This window comes from Chanos chanos, chromosome 4, assembly GCF_902362185.1.
Source record: "Chanos chanos chromosome 4, fChaCha1.1, whole genome shotgun sequence".
In the NCBI taxonomy this organism is placed as follows: domain Eukaryota; kingdom Metazoa; phylum Chordata; class Actinopteri; order Gonorynchiformes; family Chanidae; genus Chanos; species Chanos chanos.
This window is the reverse complement of record NC_044498.1, coordinates 14,460,563-14,480,586: the sequence shown is the minus strand read 5'-3', so window position 1 is coordinate 14,480,586 and position 20,024 is coordinate 14,460,563. Positions and strand designations below refer to the sequence as shown.

The following is a 20,024-nucleotide window of genomic DNA, read 5'->3' as shown; positions in this document are numbered from 1 at the left end:
TGGGTACTGGTGGTTCTGTTAGGGTGTGAGGGGTATTTATCTGACATGGATCGGGTCTGTCCAGCTAGAGGGCCAGCTAAATGCCTATCAACACAAAGCTCCTCTGAGTTATCACCATCAGGCTATGGCAAAACATTTTATCATAATGGGAGTGATCTCTTTGAGGATGACAATGCATCCATCCACCAGACATTGAATTTGAACAACCACTCAATGGTTTAATGACCATTAAAGCATTGTAAACTATATGTCATGTATATCTCAGTCATCAAATCTCAGCTCATCTGAAGTCTTGTAGAGGTCCTGGAGTGGCTCTTGAGACAGCAGTTTCAGCAGTGTTGCATAGCTATAATCAAGTTCCAGACACGTGTAAGGTCCATATCACACTGAAGTTGTTCTGTGGGCTTCAGGTGTCTTACTGATCTCTTCAGGCATTTTGTGTTGATTCTTTATTTTGGCAGACAAAGTGCACAGGTTGCTGGGTCATTGTCATTTTCTTTTTATTTTATTTGTGATCAAAAATTTTTATTGATTTTCAAACAATCAAACAATGGGGAATGGGGTGGGGCAGACATATGGACAATGGTAAGAAGAGTAACAAGAGAGAATGATAATCCCTGTTATTACAATAGTGATAATACAGGTAGATTTGGCATATGTATACACAGTGCAATACAGAAGGCCACTGTTATTTTCGTAAGTGTTTTGTCTCCATCTGCTGGAGACTAAACGTACATCTGCTAAACAGTAGTCTATTGCATTCAAAACTCTACATTCTCCTATCGGGCACTGGCATGGGTCACATTTTGCATAAAGTCAACTGTCTTGCTCTGAATGAAAGGATGGAATACTCTTAATTACTGAGTGTCATCCAGTAATTCAGAGGTACATGGTGTAGTTGTGGAGAAATTGCATTGATGGTCGTGAAATGTTTTAGACAACATTACAGTTACTTACATTTACTATTTAAGAACTCGTGCAGACTATAATCTATGTATATACGTTGCTCCATTGCAACTGAGTACAGCAGACTAACGAATGGTCGTTTTTTCTTATTCTCTTTGTTTTAGGCAAGACATAATATTTTGATTATTTCTCTTGCGGTTTTATCTGGCCTAATACTAAGTATAATTAGATAAATTTTAATTATTACATGACCAGAAGATGGAATCAAGTGTACTACCACACTAGTAAACAACTCTCCTCTCCCACCGCACGCAAGAGCCGCATTTTGACTCAGTAAAGAGCGTTACAATTCCTTCCGCTTAAAAAAATAGGTCTTTTGTCTTGACTATTTTGTCGCCAAATGAGGGTATAATTTCTTAACCATGTTAATTCGCTTGCAAATAGCCAATAGACATATATTGTAAGAATCCACTGAAAAATTGCAGGTAAAATGATCGTGCACAAATTGGTGGAGTAATACCTCACAAAAGCACCGTGACGCAGCTGCGTAGGGAGTAATTGAGGGGGACATACTGTATTAAATTGTGAATTGCCTGCACATAAATTGTATTTCATTCAAGGAATTTCCTTTATCGTAGAAATGCCGGGAATGATGGATAAAGGCTCTGAATATCTTGGGAAAGGCCGTTCCAATGGGACTAAAAGTCCATCAAATGCCTCGAATGGACATTTTTCTGATGAGAGTGGCAGTGACGACGAGCACGGTATAGCCTCGAACACTACGCTCGAAAATATTTTTGTTAATGTGTTTTGAAATATAGTGTAATGTTGCAAATTATCAATGTGACTTTGTTTCTTCTGCAGATGTTGGAATGCGCGTTGGGTCTGATTATCAAGCAAACATCCCCGATTATGATCCTGGTATGTTACTTCATTGTCACATAGAGGCGATTTGCTGCGCTTAAGCAAGGCAGCATTAGCCGTGATGCTAAGTACCTGACTGTGGTAGCCTCGGTTTAGTGGTCGTTGGAAACACTGAGCTAATCAAAGAAATATACATAACTTAGATTAGTTATTGTCGGAAGCTGTTCTGTAATTAGCACTTGTATGTGAAGTGCAGGTTTCGGTTATGTTTTGTTAGTATCTGAAAGGTATCTGCAAAAAGAGCGTTCCAGCTTAATGCATGTCTTATGAGGGCTGAACATAGAACTTCTTACTTCACAGGGCAGATTCTTTATCCTTTATCAAAGTTGTCCGTGTAAGTTTTGGCTATACGAGGCTTTCGGTCGCTCGTAACTTTTTTTTTTAAAATAGCAACTCGGAGTTGTGCTATTCGGTTATTTGTCGTACTAATGCTACAGTGCGCACCACCTTCCAGCTGCACTGTCAAATTAAGCGATACTGAGCAACATCGTTCAGTTTAACATTGAAAACACTCCTTTACTATTGTTTTGTTCTAAGTTGCATTCCAGATCACCACGGTATATTTCGTGGGCCATGCGGCTTATAAAGTGGTCTTTGAAGTATAATTGTGTAGCGCATTTTTTCGTGGTATCTTTCGTTCATCTAAAGCGTCTCAATTTTTTAGGTTCTACGAAGTACACGGAAAAAGACAGCGGTGGCATGTTGGTGTGGTCTCCATATCATACCATTGTTGACACTAAATGTGAGTGATTTAAATACTGTTATGTACTTTTAGTTATAAAGAAACTGCTAGTTTAAAAATGTATCATTCTAAATAAAACCTCATTCTCTATTCACAGTGGATGAATATATTGCCATAGCCAAAGAAAAACATGGGTACAATGTTGAACAGGTAAAACTTATTTCTCCTACTTACTGATATTCTGTAAAGAACAAAACCATAATTTTTACTTCAATTTTTTATATATCATTTGTCGCAAATGCTTATTTAAGCTATTTGGAAACCAAAGAGAGCTTGATAGAATGCACACTGAACATTGCAGAATAGACCAGGACTATCACCAATATTAGTGCTAGAAGGAAGAGCAGATTCCAAAACAGTACTATTTGCAGTTCCTTTTGCGCTGATGATATAAATGTCTTGTCTACTGACAGGCTCTTGGCATGCTCTTTTGGCACAAACACAACATTGAGAAGTCCCTTGCTGACCTGCCCAATTTCACCCCATTTCCAGATGAATGGACTGTTGAGGACAAAGTGCTTTTTGAGCAGGCATTTAGCTTCCACGGAAAGAGTTTTCATAGGATACAGCAAATGGTAAATGATATGTGCTGTTAAAACAGAACCAGGTTCTGAATCTTTTACTTAAATGTAATGCATGATACAGTGTTGTTTTGAGATCTTGTTGAAGTTGAAAATGAGACGCTGACCCTGGTACAGTTACTGTACCGTGACAGTGTACACTCAAGACCTCAGAACATCACTTAACAATCACTTTCTTTCTCCTCAGTTGCCTGACAAATCCATATCCAGTCTTGTAAAATACTACTATTCATGGAAGAAGACTCGATCCAGGACAAGCTTGATGGACAGACAAGCGAGAAAGCTTGCAAACCGCAATAATCAAGATGAGAGGTACTTTTGGTTTTATTGTTTGTTTGTTTAGTGCTTGTTGTTGTCTAGGCTTAAGCATTTTGATTTGAAATATGTTGTTTCTGCAACTTAGTGATGAAGAAATGGAAGAAGCTAACCCCACTGAAGCAAATGATAGTGACTATGACCCCACAAAGGAAGCTAAAAAAGAGGTAAAACTGCCATCAGATTATGCTACTGTTATAGCACACATATTTTTAACTAATTGATCCAGTACATTCTTTCTTTTACAAAGCGAAGTAAGGGGTCTTTTCGTTTTCGTTTATAGATACAGTATGTGTGTGTGAGTGCGTGCGTGTGTGTGTATCCACACACCACATGTGTACAGTCTTGAAATGATGTACTGTCTCTGCATGTTTACCCAGACCCACTCCGAACCCCAGACTCTGAGCTCAAAGATTGGGATGGGCCGGCGGGACCACCAGACCCTACAGCATCGTCACCACTCCCAGCGTTCCAAATGCCGTCCACCCAAAGGCATGTACCTCACCCAGGAGGACGTGGTGGCCATATCCTGCAGCTCCACGGCAGCCAGCACTGTCCTCAGACAACTGGATATGGAGCTGGTGTCCTTGAAAAGACAGGTAACACGTCCAAAAGTACAAAAAAAAGTGGTTGGATTGCCTTTGTTGGAAGATGAGAAAATGATTGCTCATGCTGATTGGTCTGACTGCTGAGTACCATTTCCATGACACCCGCATAAGCTCCATGCATTTGGGTCTATCTAATGAGCTGTTTAAGTATGGATTGATGTCAGCACTGCTGAACAAATGTTGTTTTTGTGAAACCACCGTGACTGCAGTACATTTTGTTTTCTCAAAGGTCCAAAATGCAAAGCAGCTCAACAGCGGTCTTAAACAGAAGATTGATACCGGCATAGATGAATTCAGGCTGCCTGAGGTAGGTCGTTGGCATTATATGCTGTGGTTAGTGGAAAGCATCAAAAGTAAATGGAATTCTGTTTCATGCGTTTCATAGTTCTCTCTTCTTCTGGGAAATCTGTTTAATATGTTATTTCCGTGTTGCAGTGCAACCAAAAAATCAATGCCCGCTGGACAACAGACGAGCAGCTTCTTGCTGTCCAAGGTATGCAGATATCTTCCTCACAATAAGACACCTAAAAAGAATTCAGTATAAATTTTGTGTCAGTAAAACACACTACATTCTGTTTCACAGGTGTGCGGAAGTATGGCAAAGACTTCCAGGCTATCGCAGATGTGATCGGTAATAAAACCGTGGGTCAGGTCAAGAACTTTTTTGTGAACTACCGGCGTCGCTTTAACCTGGAGGAGGTGCTGCAGGAGTGGGAGGCAGAGCAGGGAACCCGTGCCCCTAATGGTGACAACGGCACTTCTGGAGAGGAGGGAAAGAACAGCTCTAGCACACCATCGGGGAAGAGTACGGATGAAGAGGAGGAGGAGGTGGTAGATTGTTTACTTTTCAGTTTTACATTTGGCAGATACTTTTGTCTAAACTGACTTATAAAAGAATATAAATAACTGGCTTAAATCAACACATCTTAACACTATACTATCGTAAGCTAATCTTCATGAAAGTGTGGGTGAAGCACTTCTCGGATATTTAATTGTCAAAATGGTAAAGTAAAAATAATCAATTTTGTACTTTTCTCTATGTTATAAATCTCAGTAGATTTGCTTTTACTCTGTGTAGAGAAATGAAACTAAGTGTAAGCATCTGACTGTTGGCAGCAATGTGCAAAGGATTAGATTTTTCTGTTTGGTGCCAGGTTTGGGTCCATGTCATCTTGGGCCAAATGACAGGATGCTCACTGCTTGTCTTTGATGAACTGCCAATGCATGTCCTTGCCAACTCTTTCCATCCATGGTTTCTTGTTGAAAAACTCAAGCTAAAAGCCTCTCCTTTACAGTTTCTCCTTGTTCTACATTTGATATGTGATTGAGCATAGACTTTGCCTAGACGTATGATATACTAGAGAGCACATTATGATTACAGGTTGATGATTACATTATGAGTACAGGTTGATTGAAGTATGTTGCGCTTAGTAGTTTAATTCAATGCACAGTAGACTCTGCAGCATCTCTTAGGTCGCGCAGAGCTGCCCAGTAAACCTTCTGCAAAACTTTGACTGCAGTTTTACTCGTGTGGCCAGTGGCATCTGTTTTACGGTTACAGTGGCAGTTATAGTGGTAATAAAATTCACATCGCTACCGCATGATCCGCTCTCAGTGATTGCTGTCATCAGCTACTCATTGACAAATTTTTCACACAAGTTCATTAGTTCTTTGTATCAGACAGAGGTGATGACTGTATCTAGCAGCTGATAATGCTGGTTTTATGTGTGTTTGTAATTTGTTACACACAAGTGCATGGTACCAGTATGTCGTCGCTTTTTCATGATTTTTCTTGCCCGTGCGATCTGTGTAACCTGACTGCCTCCTCTCTTCTTTAGGGGCAGGTGACGCCCGCATCTGGTCCATCTCCGGTAGCACAGACGCTGTCGTCTCACACGCCGGTGACCTGCGCCGCCTCCGTCAACCAGCCGCCCCCCCTGCTGCGGCCGTCCCTGCCCGCCACTCCGGCCCTCCACCGGCAGCCTCCACCTCTCCAGCAGCAAGCCCGTTTCCTCCAGCCGCGGCCCGCCCTGAACCAACCGCCTCCGCTCATCCGGCCTTCCAACCCCTTACCCCCACGCCTCAACCCCCGGCCCAGCGCCCCCAGCGCTCCCTCAGCCAGCACTGCTGCAGGCCAGCAGCCTCCTACACTGGTGGGCATCCAGCCCGAAACCCCTTCATCCTCACTGCACTGAGCATGTGTTCCTCTCTGATGCTCTGAGTGCGCGAGAGAGAGAGGGAGAGAGAGAGGGCCTGATTTGGAATGCTTATCTTTCTTTATGGTGTTTGTGCTTTTGGTTATTTTAAATCATGTTGTACTGACATTTGTCATTGCCAAGTTCAGAGATACCTTCTCTCGAGGCAGTGCTTGTCGTGCGTGTCTGTATATTAGACTGAGTAGCTTGATATGGAGTTTTTATAATTGGGTATATTAGGTTAGAAACACAGTTTATCATATATTTTTATTTATTTTGAAGACATTTAAGACGCTTATCATTGTATCAGACAGTGATTTTTTTTTTTTTATTTTCTTTTTTATAATCATTGAAATATAAACAAATCGGAGTGAGAGAAATTACGTTGAACTCGAATCGTACTGAAAACCATTGTCACCAAATGAAATGTATTGAATCGTACTGAAAAACATTGCCACCAAATGAAATGTGTTGAAGTTGACACTTAATTCACTTTCAGAAATTGTTATTATAACAAACTGATTTTGAACTACTTTTGGAGGTTTCCCTCTTTAGCAAAATGACTTTGCTGGATGTCTTTGATTTTTGTTTATCTGTATTATGTGAACCTGGTCTTACCCAATGCAGAGTTTTTGTAATGGCTGTATGTTATGTGTATATAAGCATTATTTATTTTTATACTTGGTGCTACGGACTCTTTACAGATAATTGCCTATGTCCAGACTAACTTTTACCATCAAAGTGCTCTTACGCCCTAAGAGAACCTTGTGTTTCAAACTGGATAGAAAATTGGAAAAATAAGTTGCTAAGAAAATCACAGAAGAAAAGAGAACACTCAGCTGATTACGTTATACGGGTGTAGGATGTTCATGTATTTTTGTGTTTGGAAATACGTTTGCATTAGTTTTTGTTTTACTGTGTCTATGTAATGTATATGTTTTACTAGATTTTGTCCTCCACATTTCAAACTTTAAGACATATTTTAAGATTTTGGTGCATTGATACCAAGTTAACTAGTGCCATTGACAGGGGCAACATCAGAATGTTTAGCTTTTGTATATGGCACTATCTATACTATCTCTTTTAACATACAATTTTTAACTTGACTTTTTAAAATCATTTGTAAGACACATTGCCCTCAACCGTTTTTATGTGTTTGAAATGTTTTTATGTTCTCACTACACAGTGCCAGTATCTGTAAACCATGGATTAAGCTGTAAACATAAATGATTTTTTCTGATATATTGCTTTTTACCTCAAAATATTTTTCATTTATATCAGATATAAGTGTTTAATTAATACTTGTTACTGTTATGATTATGTTTGTATCCCCTGAAAGTTTTCATGATGTTAGAAAATTGAAGTTTGTGGGAGGCTTTTTTGTGGTCAGTGTTTAGCCAGAACTCTCATAACAGTCGAGATATGGCGTCTTTCCTCTCAGTTACGTAAATATATGAATACCACATAATGAAACTGTAATTTGTGAGTTTTGCCTCCTGCAGATTCATTTTCGTTTGTTAATTTTCTCCACTTAGTAATTCTTCTCCTGGTGACACTCAGCATTTACAGCAGTGTTTGTGTTTATTTGGTTGTGATTTCAGTGCTGATATATTACCATGTCAGTACATCAGTCTTGTTTAAAGTCATTTCCATACTCTTTATGAAAATCCAAAAAAATCTCTCTGCTCTACTACATTTGAACGAATACAAGCACTTTTTACAGTATGCACTCTGTGCATAACTAAATTCTCCTATAGCACTTATTAATTGTATCTTTAAAAAATTCCTGTCTTAAACTAAAAAATTTAGGAGTCATCCCAGTACCACTGTACGAAACAAGGTGCCGACAGAAATACCTATGTTCTTTGTCTCTTATAGGTAGGCCTAATTATTAGTGGCATTTCTGCACTCATAAAATACTTTATTTCTTATTTCTTGTTTTGGAAGGCCTTCAAAGGGATATCAATACAACTTTAGTGTCCCAATAAGTAGTCTTCATTTTATGCCACTTCATGAAACTGTTTTTACCCATTGGGAAACAGCACAATTAATGGGAACCTCATGTAATGACTTTGTAGGTAATAATGTAAAAAGTGACACTGACATGGGCCTACTTTTCAGTCTGGGAGAACAGTTGTTCCTTGGCCTATCTGCATGCGATGTAAACTGTAGTGCTCATAATTCAAGTAAAATGTTTTGTTATGTGATACTCGTTATGAAAACATTAAAAATAGAGGCATTGTGTGCTTCCAGGTGCATATTAATCTTTTGGTTATTTTATGGGCTGTTGATTTATGCTACTTGTCCTGCAACAGCAAATTATGAAGTAATTTAACCTTGAAACGGAGAACTCTTAAATTCTGACTTTGTAGAGAATTAGTACATTTTATTTCAAGTGGCCTGCATAAAAGTCGATGTTGGAACGAACAACTTGAAAGGAATTCACCGATGAGTTAAATAAGTGTTTAAAAAAAAACTAAGTTAAATTTAGTTTTGAAATTACAAAAATCCATTGCACTGTGTAGTTCTTTTTCCTCCTGCGTAACCTACTTCCTGTAATTTACTTTCCGTTCATATAAAATGACTTGGCAGTGCGCCATGTAAAAGTATGACGTAGAGTAGGGTGCTGTGAGATCTCCGAGTTTGTGGAGGAATTCTTTATGTTACTATTACAAATTGATTGTCCCCTGGCGTATAAGAGAGTAATTCTGTTTCTCTTAACGTGTATATGTGTATATAAGACACAACCTAAACGGTATCTGATTTAAGGTACGTACCCTATGTAGACTAAGTTGCAGAAGTCATTTCCTAACTTTACGGCGATGTATGTAAAACGAAAGTAAGCATTAATTGATAAATGCGTATGGTAATAAACAATTTGCGAACTGTTTATTTTTTAGTGGTTAAAAAAACTAATTTTACCTCCATTTCCAGTGGTTACTGGCTGGTCGGTGTTTAGTTCTAAACTAGTTAAGTGACAGAACACTGGGACGTCTCTGCATTGCCTTTCATTGGGGATTCCCCGCGATTTGCGAAGTCTGAGAGGGTGCAGTGTAGATGCAGGAGTAGCCTACAGTCTATAAAGCGGCGTGTCTCTTGGCTTTTCATTCTGTTTATTTTGTCGCTGTAACGCACTTCACGCGTGCCGTAAAGTAAGTATTTATTACATTATAATCGCCCATAAAGGTCTTTATGTTTCTTTTTCTGCATCTTTTATATCTTTTGCTTCTACAAGCTTTCAATTGGTACACTCTTCAGTCACCACAGTATTTCTCAAGCAAAAAATAAAGGGGCGGTAATAATACTATTAAGGGTTTCTCAGAATATGTATGTTTTAAAGCAGTGCCTGCTACTCGACATTTGGATCAAGTGTGAATAGTTTTCATGAGGAAAAAGATTCATTCATTTCTAAGTCACCCTATGCCGGAAACTGACATATGTTCAGTTTATTGGTAATGTGTTCAATTCATGTTGGCTAGATATTCTGAAATTATGAGTCGTTTAAAAGGAATGATTCATATTGCAGGTAATTTCTGAAACTGAGGTGATAGTGAATAAATACTAGTTTTGCTCTGTATTAGGACCGTAGACATCGGCTCGAAATTGGTGCGTTGCTGTTTTATGTTACAGGGGGCGTCAGGCACCTGATACTTTTGAGGGAGCACTTGTGTCTGTTTCTGGAAAGGTTTCGAGTTTATTTTACGTGAAATTGGAAAAATAGGGAGCTACGACATTGTATTTCATATGTAGTTCATAACCAATTTTTATTTTTAATTTTACTGCAAAAATGGCACAGAACAGAGGCACGTACATTATTAATCTACATTGATGTTTAGAATCATAATGATTAAAAGTCTGACGGTAATCTTAAATTAACTATCCAATTTTACGAGGCAGTTAAAGCAGTATAAAACCGTACCTATTAAGAAGAAATTTGGTTATTCTCGTTTCATGGAATCCACTAATGTTGGAATGGCATTTTCACCAGCAGCTGGAAGACCTGCAAAATTAAATGGCTAGTTCTATCGATAATTTGTTCATTTACTGCCCACCCCCCTGTGCTTCGCACACCTGATGTGCTTCGCACAGCTGAATTGGTGTGTGAGTTGGATAACGTAGCCAACACTCGGCTTATCGACGCACATTGTTTATGATAGTTATTCCCTGGTTGGGTATGTATGTAGCTCAACTCAGAAACTAACTCAAAAAGACACTGAATTTGCATGTCGTGCATTATTGTTATTTTGTACCATGATGGACTCAGGGGGCATGTACCCCTTCAGCACTAGTGGTTACTGGGCCACTGCTATGTTAAGTTCCATATTTATTGATCAGTCCAGGTTTTCATGGCTGCTGAGGAGAACGAGTGCACTGGGCTGGCAAATTTTACAAGACAAAATTCGGGAGTTGTGAAGTCATGGGAACTGGAACCGGTCTTGGCCAATCGTACACTACGTTTTGTAGCAAAGCTGGAGGAACAGTTTTTGTGTCCCGCGTGTGGTGGCATTGTCTTGAACCCCCACCAGACAGGATGTGGACATATCTTCTGTGCCCAGTGTATCAGAAAATTCATGTAAGCAACACACACATGCATACAGATGGTAGTACAACTTAAATCCCCACTGGGTACTGAGATGCAGAATAATAGACATTTTACAGTATCTTATATGTTAGAACTATGGTGTGGCCATAAATATACCCTAAATGTGAAACATGACTTTGTCTTTCCAGAGACAGCAGTGACATTTCAAAATGCCCAATTGACAACAATCTGATTAAGTCAGAGGAGGTAAGAGAAGAAATGACCCATTTACAGACTGAGACATCTATTCAGCTGCAGAATTCCATTTTAACATGTCATACCGCCCTTAGGTTTTTCAAGACAACTGCTGCAAGAGGGAACTCCTCAACCTAGAAATCTACTGCACCAACTCCCCAGAATGTCCACACCGGACGACTCTAAGTAATTTGCAGGTATACAGCACACGCACACAGTTAAAAGTGAACGCATCACTGCAGCGGTGGAATTACGTTGTCCTTCTCACGGTTTTTCTCTCATTCACTCAGGAACATCTAAAGACTTGTCAGTATGAGCCCCTGCAATGCACAAACATAGGCTGTACCAAAATGCTGGCGCGGAAAGACCTGATGGAACATATTGGGAGTATTTGTACGTTCCGCATTGAGCTCTGCCATCACTGCAAAAAACCTTACCTTGTGTCCCAACTGTTGGTGAGAAGACATTTGCATTTCAGTTGTTTTATCAGAGTGTGAGCCCCACGTTCTGTTTTACCCAATGTGAATATACGTTGCAATGAATGAAGTAAAATGAATGTCATTCGACGAAATGGGATTACTTGTAAGAGGAGAGTTAAGATTATAACAGTATTTCATTTTGGGGGTTGAGATACTGGTAGTGTTAAAAAAAGAATTTGGTATGAATATCAACAGTAATACGCATTAACTGAACCATCACAGGACCATGAAAAAAACACATGCCCAGATGTAGAAGTTGAATGTCCCAATAAATGTTCTCAGATGATAAAAAGGAATAAGGTGAGCAGTGTTTTACTTGTTCTGCTTTTCATGACATCTTGTAATGATCTAATACAACAAAACATTTTTATTACATTTCCAATATAAACTCATCACTATAGATTTTTTTTTTCTAGAAATGTACAAATGAAAACATCTCATGTTATTTGTCTTACTGTTCTTTTCTCCTGCAGCTGAAAGACCATGCAGAAGAGTGTCCAGAGGTGGAGACAGACTGCGTTTACAAGAAATATGGCTGCTCAGTCCGGGTTAGTGAATTTACAATCTCTTCAACTACTCTGCCAATGTCCCTGGGCAAGACCGTTGTTTGACCATTAATTTAATTTGACAAGTCTAAGTTGGGAGTTGCACATAGTGATCACATTTGGAGACTTTTAATTTCTGGTTGAGCTAAAGCTATTTCAACTGTTGGTTGTATCTTGAGACATTATGGGTGGGAAATTCTGCATCTCCAGTTTTGAAGAGTTAGACAGTAGACAGTAAGACAATCATTTCTTGTTGCAGGTGCCTGAGATGTGAACGTGCATGCTTTGATATAGTCATTGAAATACCCCTCTTGTGAAGCTCCATTGTGGTACTTAAGACTAAAGACTTAAAAAATAGTGACATAAAGCTTAAATATCTAACTTTAAAAAACAACTTTCAGCCAGCAGCTTAAGTAGTATAGACCTTTGCCCACAGAGTTATCACAGGGTCACTTTCCAATCAATGGCCTGTGAAGGAAATTGAATATCTTGTCTCTTCTTCGCTATTAGGACAAAAGAGGCCAGGTCAAAGTTCATGAGTACACTGAGTTCAGTTACCATGTGCTACTTGTTTTGGAGAGCAACTCCAAGCTGGAGAAACAGGTATGTCTAACTTCTTAATAAATATGTCACACTCAACACTGAAACAAAGATTCAGTTACGCTAAAACAAAGATTACACTAGAACTTAACACCTGAACCCATATAGACCTGCAGTCTCCAAACAAACAGCAGCACCTTGAAAAGATTTTACATCTGAAGAAATAGATCATAGTTTTGTTAATAATGGCTTCAAAAAGCATTTTTCAAACTTCTGTGCTGCAAATTACAACGGGTGAACATTACCTATAATGGCACAAAATGCAAATGACATTTATATAAATACTATAAAACACGACAGTTTTTTTTTTTTTTTAGAATATTCAGTAAGATTTTCTCTTATTGCTTGAATTTATTTTCACTTAAAATATTAATTCCACAGCATCTTCACAGTTGAACTTCACAAAGCTTTGTTTGCCCAATGCTTCCTTGACCCAGTCTGTTGGATTTCCTGCTCAGGTGAAACATCTGCAGCAGGACATGGTGCTCAGGCAGGGGGAACTAAAGGAGAGGAACCTGCAGGTTAGCAATCTGGACAGAGAAGTTACCAGGTGTGATCAAACCCTCTCTGCTGTGCAGGTAAGTAAGCCTGGCTTGATTTAGCCCAAATGATTCCCATTTACACGACCAAACTTTGATTCAAAAGCAATGCTAACCGTTAGATGAGTATGCACTGTGCAGCGCTAACAGTGATTTAATGCATTTTTTGTGATGTAGAGGTCGATGGAAGAGCAAAAAGAACACATATCCAGAGTCCAGCAAGAGCTGCAGGATCTGAGAAGTGTGTTGGGAACAGAATTGGGCAGAGATGAGCTTCCAGCCCTTAGGAATTCACTGGATTCTCTCAGGCAGCAGGTGGCTGTCACAGAGAGCCTTAGAGAACATCTAGGTGAGCATAGGTTCTTTTACTTCATCCCTTCTGTCTTATCCTATCACTTCTCATCTACACACCATGCACTCTCCCATTCTGCAGTATCCTAAACTGCGCTATATCCCAGCCTATCCTGACTAGCATTTTGCTGTCTTTTTCTCATTCCATGTCTGACCATGTCCTGTCTCATAGCACCCATAGCCATTTGAACATCTCTGTCTATGCAGTTTTGTTAATAGCAACACTGTTTGTGTTTATGTGTGTGTGTCTGTCTGTCTGTCTGTCTGTCTGTCTGTCTGTCTGCCTGAAGGGGCTTTAGAGAAGAGCTGCCAGCGTCACTCCCGTCTCCTAAGCATCCACGCTGAGCAGTTACAATGTAACGAGGAGCGTTTCCGGCAGCTTGAATCCACTTCATACGACGGCAAGCTCATCTGGAAGGTGCGGGATTACCGTCGGAAAAAGGAGGCCGGCATACCCCTGACCTCGCCCCCTTTCTACACTAGCCGCAGCGGATACAAACTCTGTGCCCGCGTGTACCTTGGCGGGGACAGCAAAGGCAGAGGCACCCACTTGTCCCTGTATATACTGTTAATGAGGGGTGACTTTGACTCCCTGCTGCCCTGGCCTTTTCGCCAGAGCGTCACCATGACCCTCCTGGACCAGAGTGGCGCTCGTAGTCACCTCAGCTCCAGCTTCACCCCCGACCCGGCCAGCGACAGTTTCCGTCGCCCTGACTCTGACACCAACGTAGCTACAGGCTTTCCCCGCTTTGTCTCCCACGATGACCTGGAGACAGCAAGGAACGCAGTCTATATCAGAGATGATACACTGTTCATTCGAATCAGGGTAGACACAACAGGGCTAGAGGACCTTTAACTTTCATAAGATTTAGGTTTTATCCTTAGCAAATGTATTTGTTGTTTTTCATAATTTTGTATTTTGTGTGAGACAGTACAGCTGCTTTGTGTTTAGTTCTCCTTATCAATGCTTTGGCTAATTAAAATCATGTTGAGATAAACTTTTAACTGTTTACAGTAACTCAAAAAAATTTGATTACTGTTTGAGTTGTCCTCAAGGTGAATGCAATGTGAAAATTGTTACTGATTTTTTTCTTTTGACAGTTTTTTTTTTCCAAATAAAAGCACAGGTTGGCTTGTGTGTGACTGAAACCGATCATGACCTGAATGGGTTAAAAGCTAAATCTGTACTCATGACAAACCACACTAAAGGAGACCTGTGAATACAGACAGGATGTAAATACATCGAAATGACTCAACTTTTTCCTTAGTCTTTTCTGATAAACATCACTTTTTGTAAAACACTCAGGTTCAAACTGTGAAGGAATGTCTCTTCACTTTTGTCACTGCTCACTTAATCTCTCAGCAATGACAGGGCCAAAACTGATTATACCAGAGCGGAGTAGAGGTAATGCACGTTAAGTTCATTCACCTCAGGTCTAATATTTGACACGGCTGTAAAAATAGCCACTATATTCAAGCTAAGTAACATAACACCGATAAATATCATTGTGCATTGTGTGGATGAGGTAGTCGGGAGGGTGCAGGGACAGAAACGTAACTGCTCAGATGATGAGACCCCAGGGCTATTCTTAGCTCTTTTGTTCCATGCTCAGCCCCAGTTGTTACTAGCTGCTGCACCACACCACGTTTTTGTATGAGAAGCAGTGCGCTCTTGGCTCAAACACTCAGAAAATCAGCTCCACAGTTCCATAGTTTAAAGATGTGGAGGAGGAGAGAGAAGATGAGGCTGATTAAGCGTGAGTCTATTTTGTCCCCTTTTTAAAATATGAGACAACACTTTAATGTTGTAAGCAAGGTATCAATCTAGATGGTTAATGCTTAACTTGAGAGAACTTGTGTCCACATAGATGAGTGTTTTATAATAATATGCATATATAATATTTTCATTCTCAAGCACAAGTGTTAGTTGTTTATGCCATAACGCATATGAGTGGGGGTGTGGTTGTATGGGTCCTCTTTTTCAGCCCCTGTTGAGTACCCTCTGGAGACAAAGTACAGACCTGTGTTAGAGGTATTCCCCCAAAGCACAACATGAAACCTGTTTACACAAATTGACAAACAGAAGGACAGTCCCTTAACCTTTGCTGTGTAATAAGAAAAAAAAAAAAAAAAGCCACTACAGTACCTGGCAGTGGAGCGGTATTAGTCACAGCCATATTGACTGGATTATTACCGCCTTTCTCTCTATGCCAACCTTGACATTCTATGCATTACCCATGCTGTTACTGTTGCACTCCAAAAATTCATCTCACGGAATTGGTCCCAGTTAAAATGACTCATACAGCCATTATTTCACTGCCTCTACTGACTGTAATCCCCAATACATCTTAGAGTTTGGTTCCCAGAGATCCAATGTCAAGGTTCAATCTAAAGAGGGGCTCTCCTAAAGAGGAGTTCCCTGACCTGGATAGGAACTACACCTGTATGGGCCGTATCCTCACACTGCACATGTACACGCGTCAGTTCAACCGCGCCACTGAGAGCGGAGTCATCTTTGACGACATCATTCGTCCTGGCATTGAAGAGCCTGGTAAGAGACGCAAGACACGTGTGCATGTAAAACTATAGTTAACTATAACGTATACATACTGTTTATGAAAGGAAAACATAGTATTACAAAATGTGAAAAGTTTTTAAAATGCTTACAAACTGGAGCTGGAAAATGTGCTGACCTGAATTTTTTGCACAAAAGTGGACTGTTTCACATAGACTGTTGAATACTTTCAAGTTATGGTTGCAGTGGAAAAATGACAGTTCTGCAGCACATGGAGAGAAGTGAAGACAGAGAAGTCAGAGAATGACTCATCACACTTGTGATACAATTGCAGTTTGAGTGTGATACCCCTTATGTGTTTGTCCTTTTAGACTATCTTGAGTTTCATAAATTTTGAAAAGCTTTGCATGCACAGTGTTAGAGGGTGTTATACAGAACATACACCACTGAGCACTGAACAATATATGCTATCATCAATACATTGCAAATCATGTCCACTGAGACAATTTATCCTTGGGCCATGTGGTGCAGAAGTCAGTTTCATGTAATGAACTTGGTCATTAAGTAATTGATTTTTCTCCCTTAGGAAAAGAATGGCCTCTTACAGGGTGTTTGCCACCCTAATAAGTTAGTTGTGGATAAAGAAAAACAAAATTAGAGATATGGCCCTTTTAAAAGCATTTTTTTTTCAAACCTGTTTGAGATAGAAATGTTGTTGTTTTTTTTTTTTCGATGGTCATGATTCATCTTAAGGAAGCTTCATCATGGTGAATCATAAAGAGGTCTTCAGAATATCTGAAAAATATTTTGACCCAGAGTGACCCTATACACACACGTGTGTTTGACACAGGGCAGCTGAATGGACAAATGACAGTAGGGTGTGTGGCAGGGGATGCCCAGTCCTACATTCTCTTCTGTGACTTCTTTGACCGAATCATTGAAGCTTACCATGACTACAAAGTCAGCACAAATGTTATACAAGAGAGTGATTTCAATTACGACAACTTAAAGGTAGGGTGTGTGTGTGTGTGTGTGTGTGTGTGTATGTGCTTTGGGGGTGTAATATTAGGAGGAGAAATGCTTTCTTGTAATTGCATTAATTTTTTATGTATATAGTACTGTTATGAGGAAATTACTCGTTCAGACTGTTGCTGTCTTGAGTATTTATTGATTAACAATCTCTGCACTCCCCAAGGTCTTGACAAGGTTTCATGAACAATGCGTAGCTTGAGAGTCAGCAGTTTCTGAATGTGTGTGCACAGGGAGGTGACAACTTTGACCGGGCTTACGCAGTGAGCTGTGAGGTGAGCGTTAGTCGCTCTGTGGAAGACTACTGCTTCCCCACTCACTGCAGCAGAGGAGAGCGGAGGTGTCTCCTCTCGCTGGCTAAGAAAGGTATTACGTTTAGCTCACTTCCATGTTTGGGATTAGCACATCAGTCTGTTAAACCATTAAATATAAAGACGCTATGAAGTTAAACTGTTAAATCTAAAAATGTTATGAAGACCAGTTAACCCTTGATGGATTACAGGTTAGAAACTGCATCAAAGAAATTGCATGTCACATGGAGATATCCGTGTTTACGTATATTTGTAAAAAATATTACAAACGTGTCTAATAATTTTCCAGCTCTGGAGCAATTCGGAGAGGAATTCCCTGGTAAACTTTACTCTATGGAAGAGCTCAGTGAGAGTAATGAGGAGAAAGGAATTATTATGAAGACCCTTCCCCCTTCCTTAATTCAAATTGGCGTGGCCCGTGATTGGCCTGATGCCCGAGCTGTTTGGTGGGTAACACTATAAAAATCCATTTTAACCTGGTAATGGAGGTTTCATTTTTCTCGGTAGAATTGAAGTTTTACCACTACATTAGTGACTGGTATTGTTGGAGTCCCCAGCGAAGGGACACACCAAAAACAAAGGAGTGCTGTGTGGTTTCTCTACACTGAAGGCCAAAGAGGATGTAGAATAAAGATGCAGATAACAGTAGGTTACAGAGATTTAAAGTAAAGTGCCTTCTATCTCACAGAGATAATCAAAGGCATGTTAAAATACACAGAACTGATGGTTTCCTCCCTTGAAAGCTGTACTGGTGAGGTCTTGACAGGGATTTAAATGGTAGAGTATAGGTTTAGTTGTCAGTTCTATTTTGGTTTTACTCAACCCTGTTATTTCTGTGATGGCACGTGTGAGAGACGTTTATATCCCACAGGGTGAGTAAGGATGCCTCCCTCTCAGTTTGGCTTAACTTTGAGGATCATCTCAGATTAGTGGCAACCAGAGATGATGCCAACATTCAAAATGCCTTTGAGTGCATCTGCGTCAACCTCTTGAAGGTTAGTGAAAAACCTTACCTGGTATTACACCGCTGATAAACCGTTACACTGGGTTTCAAAATAGTCTGAATCACGAGCTACGAACTGATGGTCGTGATACTTTTTTTTTCTGGTGCAGTTGGAGCATCTGTATAAGAAGCTGAGGAAACCTTTTATCTGGAAGGCACACCTGGGCTGGGTGGTGAGTTCTCCGGCAGAGGTGGGGACAGGTCTAAAAGCAAGCATCAAAGTGAAGCTGCGGCATCTCCCCCAGCACAAGCGCCTGCCAAACGTCCTGGAGAGACTGCGCCTTCACATGGAGACCACGGGTACGCTAAAACACAGTGTGCCATGCTGAGAATAGAGTATAAATAAACCCGTTTCCAGTAGACCTGGAATAATGAGGTTGGTGTAGCCAGCCCGGGGTTTGAAATACATCTTTTCCTGCCTTTACAAGGGAGCCGACATGATAGATTTGCTTGTTTAAGTACAAAAAAAATCTGTTCCCTACACCAGGTCTCGACTACCACAAACATTTGTAAGAAGTAACAGAATCTATAATGTTTTCTGCAACTTTTTTTTTTTTAAATCCCCAAATCCTTCAGACTATTCCTTGTAGTTTTGAGAAATAAATACATTTGTCATTTTTACATTGTAATGACATTAAGAACAACAGAATGATCTGCATTACAAGAAAACTAAAGGGACCAAAGTGCTGTTACCTGCTTTCTCCCTGCAGACTGTGCTGGAGTATACAAAATAAGCAACATTCAGACTATTGGAATGACAGAGGTGCAGATAACCCAGCTTGTGGTAGATGGAGTCAAACTGCTCATTGCCATGGAGAAAAGGCTGGAAAACAATGGAGGAATTGATGACCTGGTGCCTACACAGAAGTAGAGGTTCACCGGAAGGGCGACGATTAGTACTTGGACACTGTGAGAGGATCCCAAACTGATCACAGCTGTTCTTCACGAACTAACATTTATGTTCACAAACAGAAGTATAAATGTGGTGTCTGACTTGAAAGGAGTAAAAGATAGACTGAGCCATAGATCCTATTTAAACCCAAGTCTGTGGATTTTGGGAGTTTTAGTCTCAGGTTGCTCTATGCATACGAGTGTGAAGATGACCTTGTGCTTCCAAGCCAACAGCTTAATGAAACCATTCTTCAATCTCAAATGAAGTGACTGACAGCAAATATATTTTATTACCAAATGGAAACTGTAGCATGTATCAAATCCTAATGTTAGTTTGGAACCATGTAAATCCTGAGAACACTTGAGAATACAGAATTGTGTTTTTGAGATTGCTGTTATTTTTTGGATTACAATAAACAGAGGAAGAAGCAAGACATATGGCTTGAAACCTCTTTCAAGTAAAGCTTTAATGTGCACCAGTGAAACTGAATGTCGACGACCCATCAGACTTCACCTGAAATAGACTACGTTAAAGAGAGAATTGCGTCGTGGAGTGAAATGACTGGAGGCTGTGATGGGGGTGGAGGGGTGTGGGGGGTGGGGTCGGGAGTCTGTTGCATTTACTTTATGTGAAACCTTTTCTTCATTTGTTTCTAAGCAACGCTGTCACTAAGGCAACATAATCAAGTGTCCTATCTGAAAAACGCAGCGTC

General features: G+C 40.1%; 3 protein-coding genes across 4 annotated transcripts; all 3 read left to right on the top strand.

Moving 5' to 3' along the window:
* The first annotated feature begins 1,546 nt into the window (after positions 1-1,546).
* On the top strand, positions 1,547-6,271 carry rcor3 (REST corepressor 3). Of its 2 annotated transcripts, none has more exons than XM_030772053.1 (12): positions 1,547-1,670; positions 1,771-1,827; positions 2,495-2,572; positions 2,670-2,722; positions 2,986-3,147; positions 3,341-3,465; positions 3,557-3,635; positions 3,849-4,067; positions 4,306-4,383; positions 4,512-4,569; positions 4,660-4,904; positions 5,921-6,271. In XM_030772053.1, the coding sequence occupies exons 1-12, from the start codon at positions 1,547-1,549 to the stop codon at positions 6,269-6,271; spliced, it is 1,629 nt and encodes a 542-aa protein (XP_030627913.1). The 2 variants fall into 2 exon arrangements, with proteins under 2 accessions (XP_030627913.1, XP_030627912.1); XM_030772052.1 differs by having other exon boundaries at positions 5,915-6,271.
* A 4,343-nt stretch (positions 6,272-10,614) lies between these two features.
* On the top strand, positions 10,615-14,418 carry traf5 (Tnf receptor-associated factor 5). Its single transcript, XM_030772813.1, has 10 exons — positions 10,615-10,844; positions 11,003-11,060; positions 11,144-11,245; positions 11,339-11,503; positions 11,750-11,827; positions 12,001-12,075; positions 12,583-12,675; positions 13,131-13,250; positions 13,389-13,560; positions 13,853-14,418. Exons 1-10 carry the CDS (start codon positions 10,618-10,620, stop codon positions 14,416-14,418), a joined length of 1,656 nt encoding a protein of 551 aa, XP_030628673.1. The 5' UTR covers positions 10,615-10,617.
* Positions 14,419-15,282: 864 nt separating this feature from the next.
* On the top strand, positions 15,283-19,291 carry LOC115810908 (creatine kinase M-type). Its single transcript, XM_030772945.1, has 9 exons — positions 15,283-15,319; positions 15,548-15,594; positions 15,915-16,113; positions 16,928-17,088; positions 17,340-17,472; positions 17,707-17,863; positions 18,289-18,412; positions 18,531-18,720; positions 19,131-19,291. Exons 1-9 carry the CDS (start codon positions 15,283-15,285, stop codon positions 19,289-19,291), a joined length of 1,209 nt encoding a protein of 402 aa, XP_030628805.1.
* The last annotated feature ends 733 nt before the right edge of the window (positions 19,292-20,024 follow it).

Coding starts and splice junctions, on each gene's coding strand:
- traf5 (XM_030772813.1), top strand. CDS start 10,618: ATGGCTGCTGAGGAGAACGAGTGCACTGGGCTGGCAAATTTTACAAGA. Junction 11,246..11,338: donor CGACTCTAAGTAATTTGCAG/GTATACAGCACA, acceptor TCATTCACTCAG/GAACATCTAAAGACTTGTCA. Junction 11,828..12,000: donor AGATGATAAAAAGGAATAAG/GTGAGCAGTGTT, acceptor TTTCTCCTGCAG/CTGAAAGACCATGCAGAAGA.
- rcor3 (XM_030772052.1), top strand. CDS start 1,547: ATGCCGGGAATGATGGATAAAGGCTCTGAATATCTTGGGAAAGGCCGT. Junction 3,148..3,340: donor TTCATAGGATACAGCAAATG/GTAAATGATATG, acceptor CTTTCTCCTCAG/TTGCCTGACAAATCCATATC. Junction 4,905..5,914: donor CGGATGAAGAGGAGGAGGAG/GTGGTAGATTGT, acceptor TCTCTTCTTTAG/GGGCAGGTGACGCCCGCATC.
- LOC115810908 (XM_030772945.1), top strand. CDS start 15,283: ATGTGGAGGAGGAGAGAGAAGATGAGGCTGATTAAGC. Junction 15,595..15,914: donor AGTACAGACCTGTGTTAGAG/GTATTCCCCCAA, acceptor AATACATCTTAG/AGTTTGGTTCCCAGAGATCC. Junction 17,864..18,288: donor CCTGATGCCCGAGCTGTTTG/GTGGGTAACACT, acceptor TATATCCCACAG/GGTGAGTAAGGATGCCTCCC.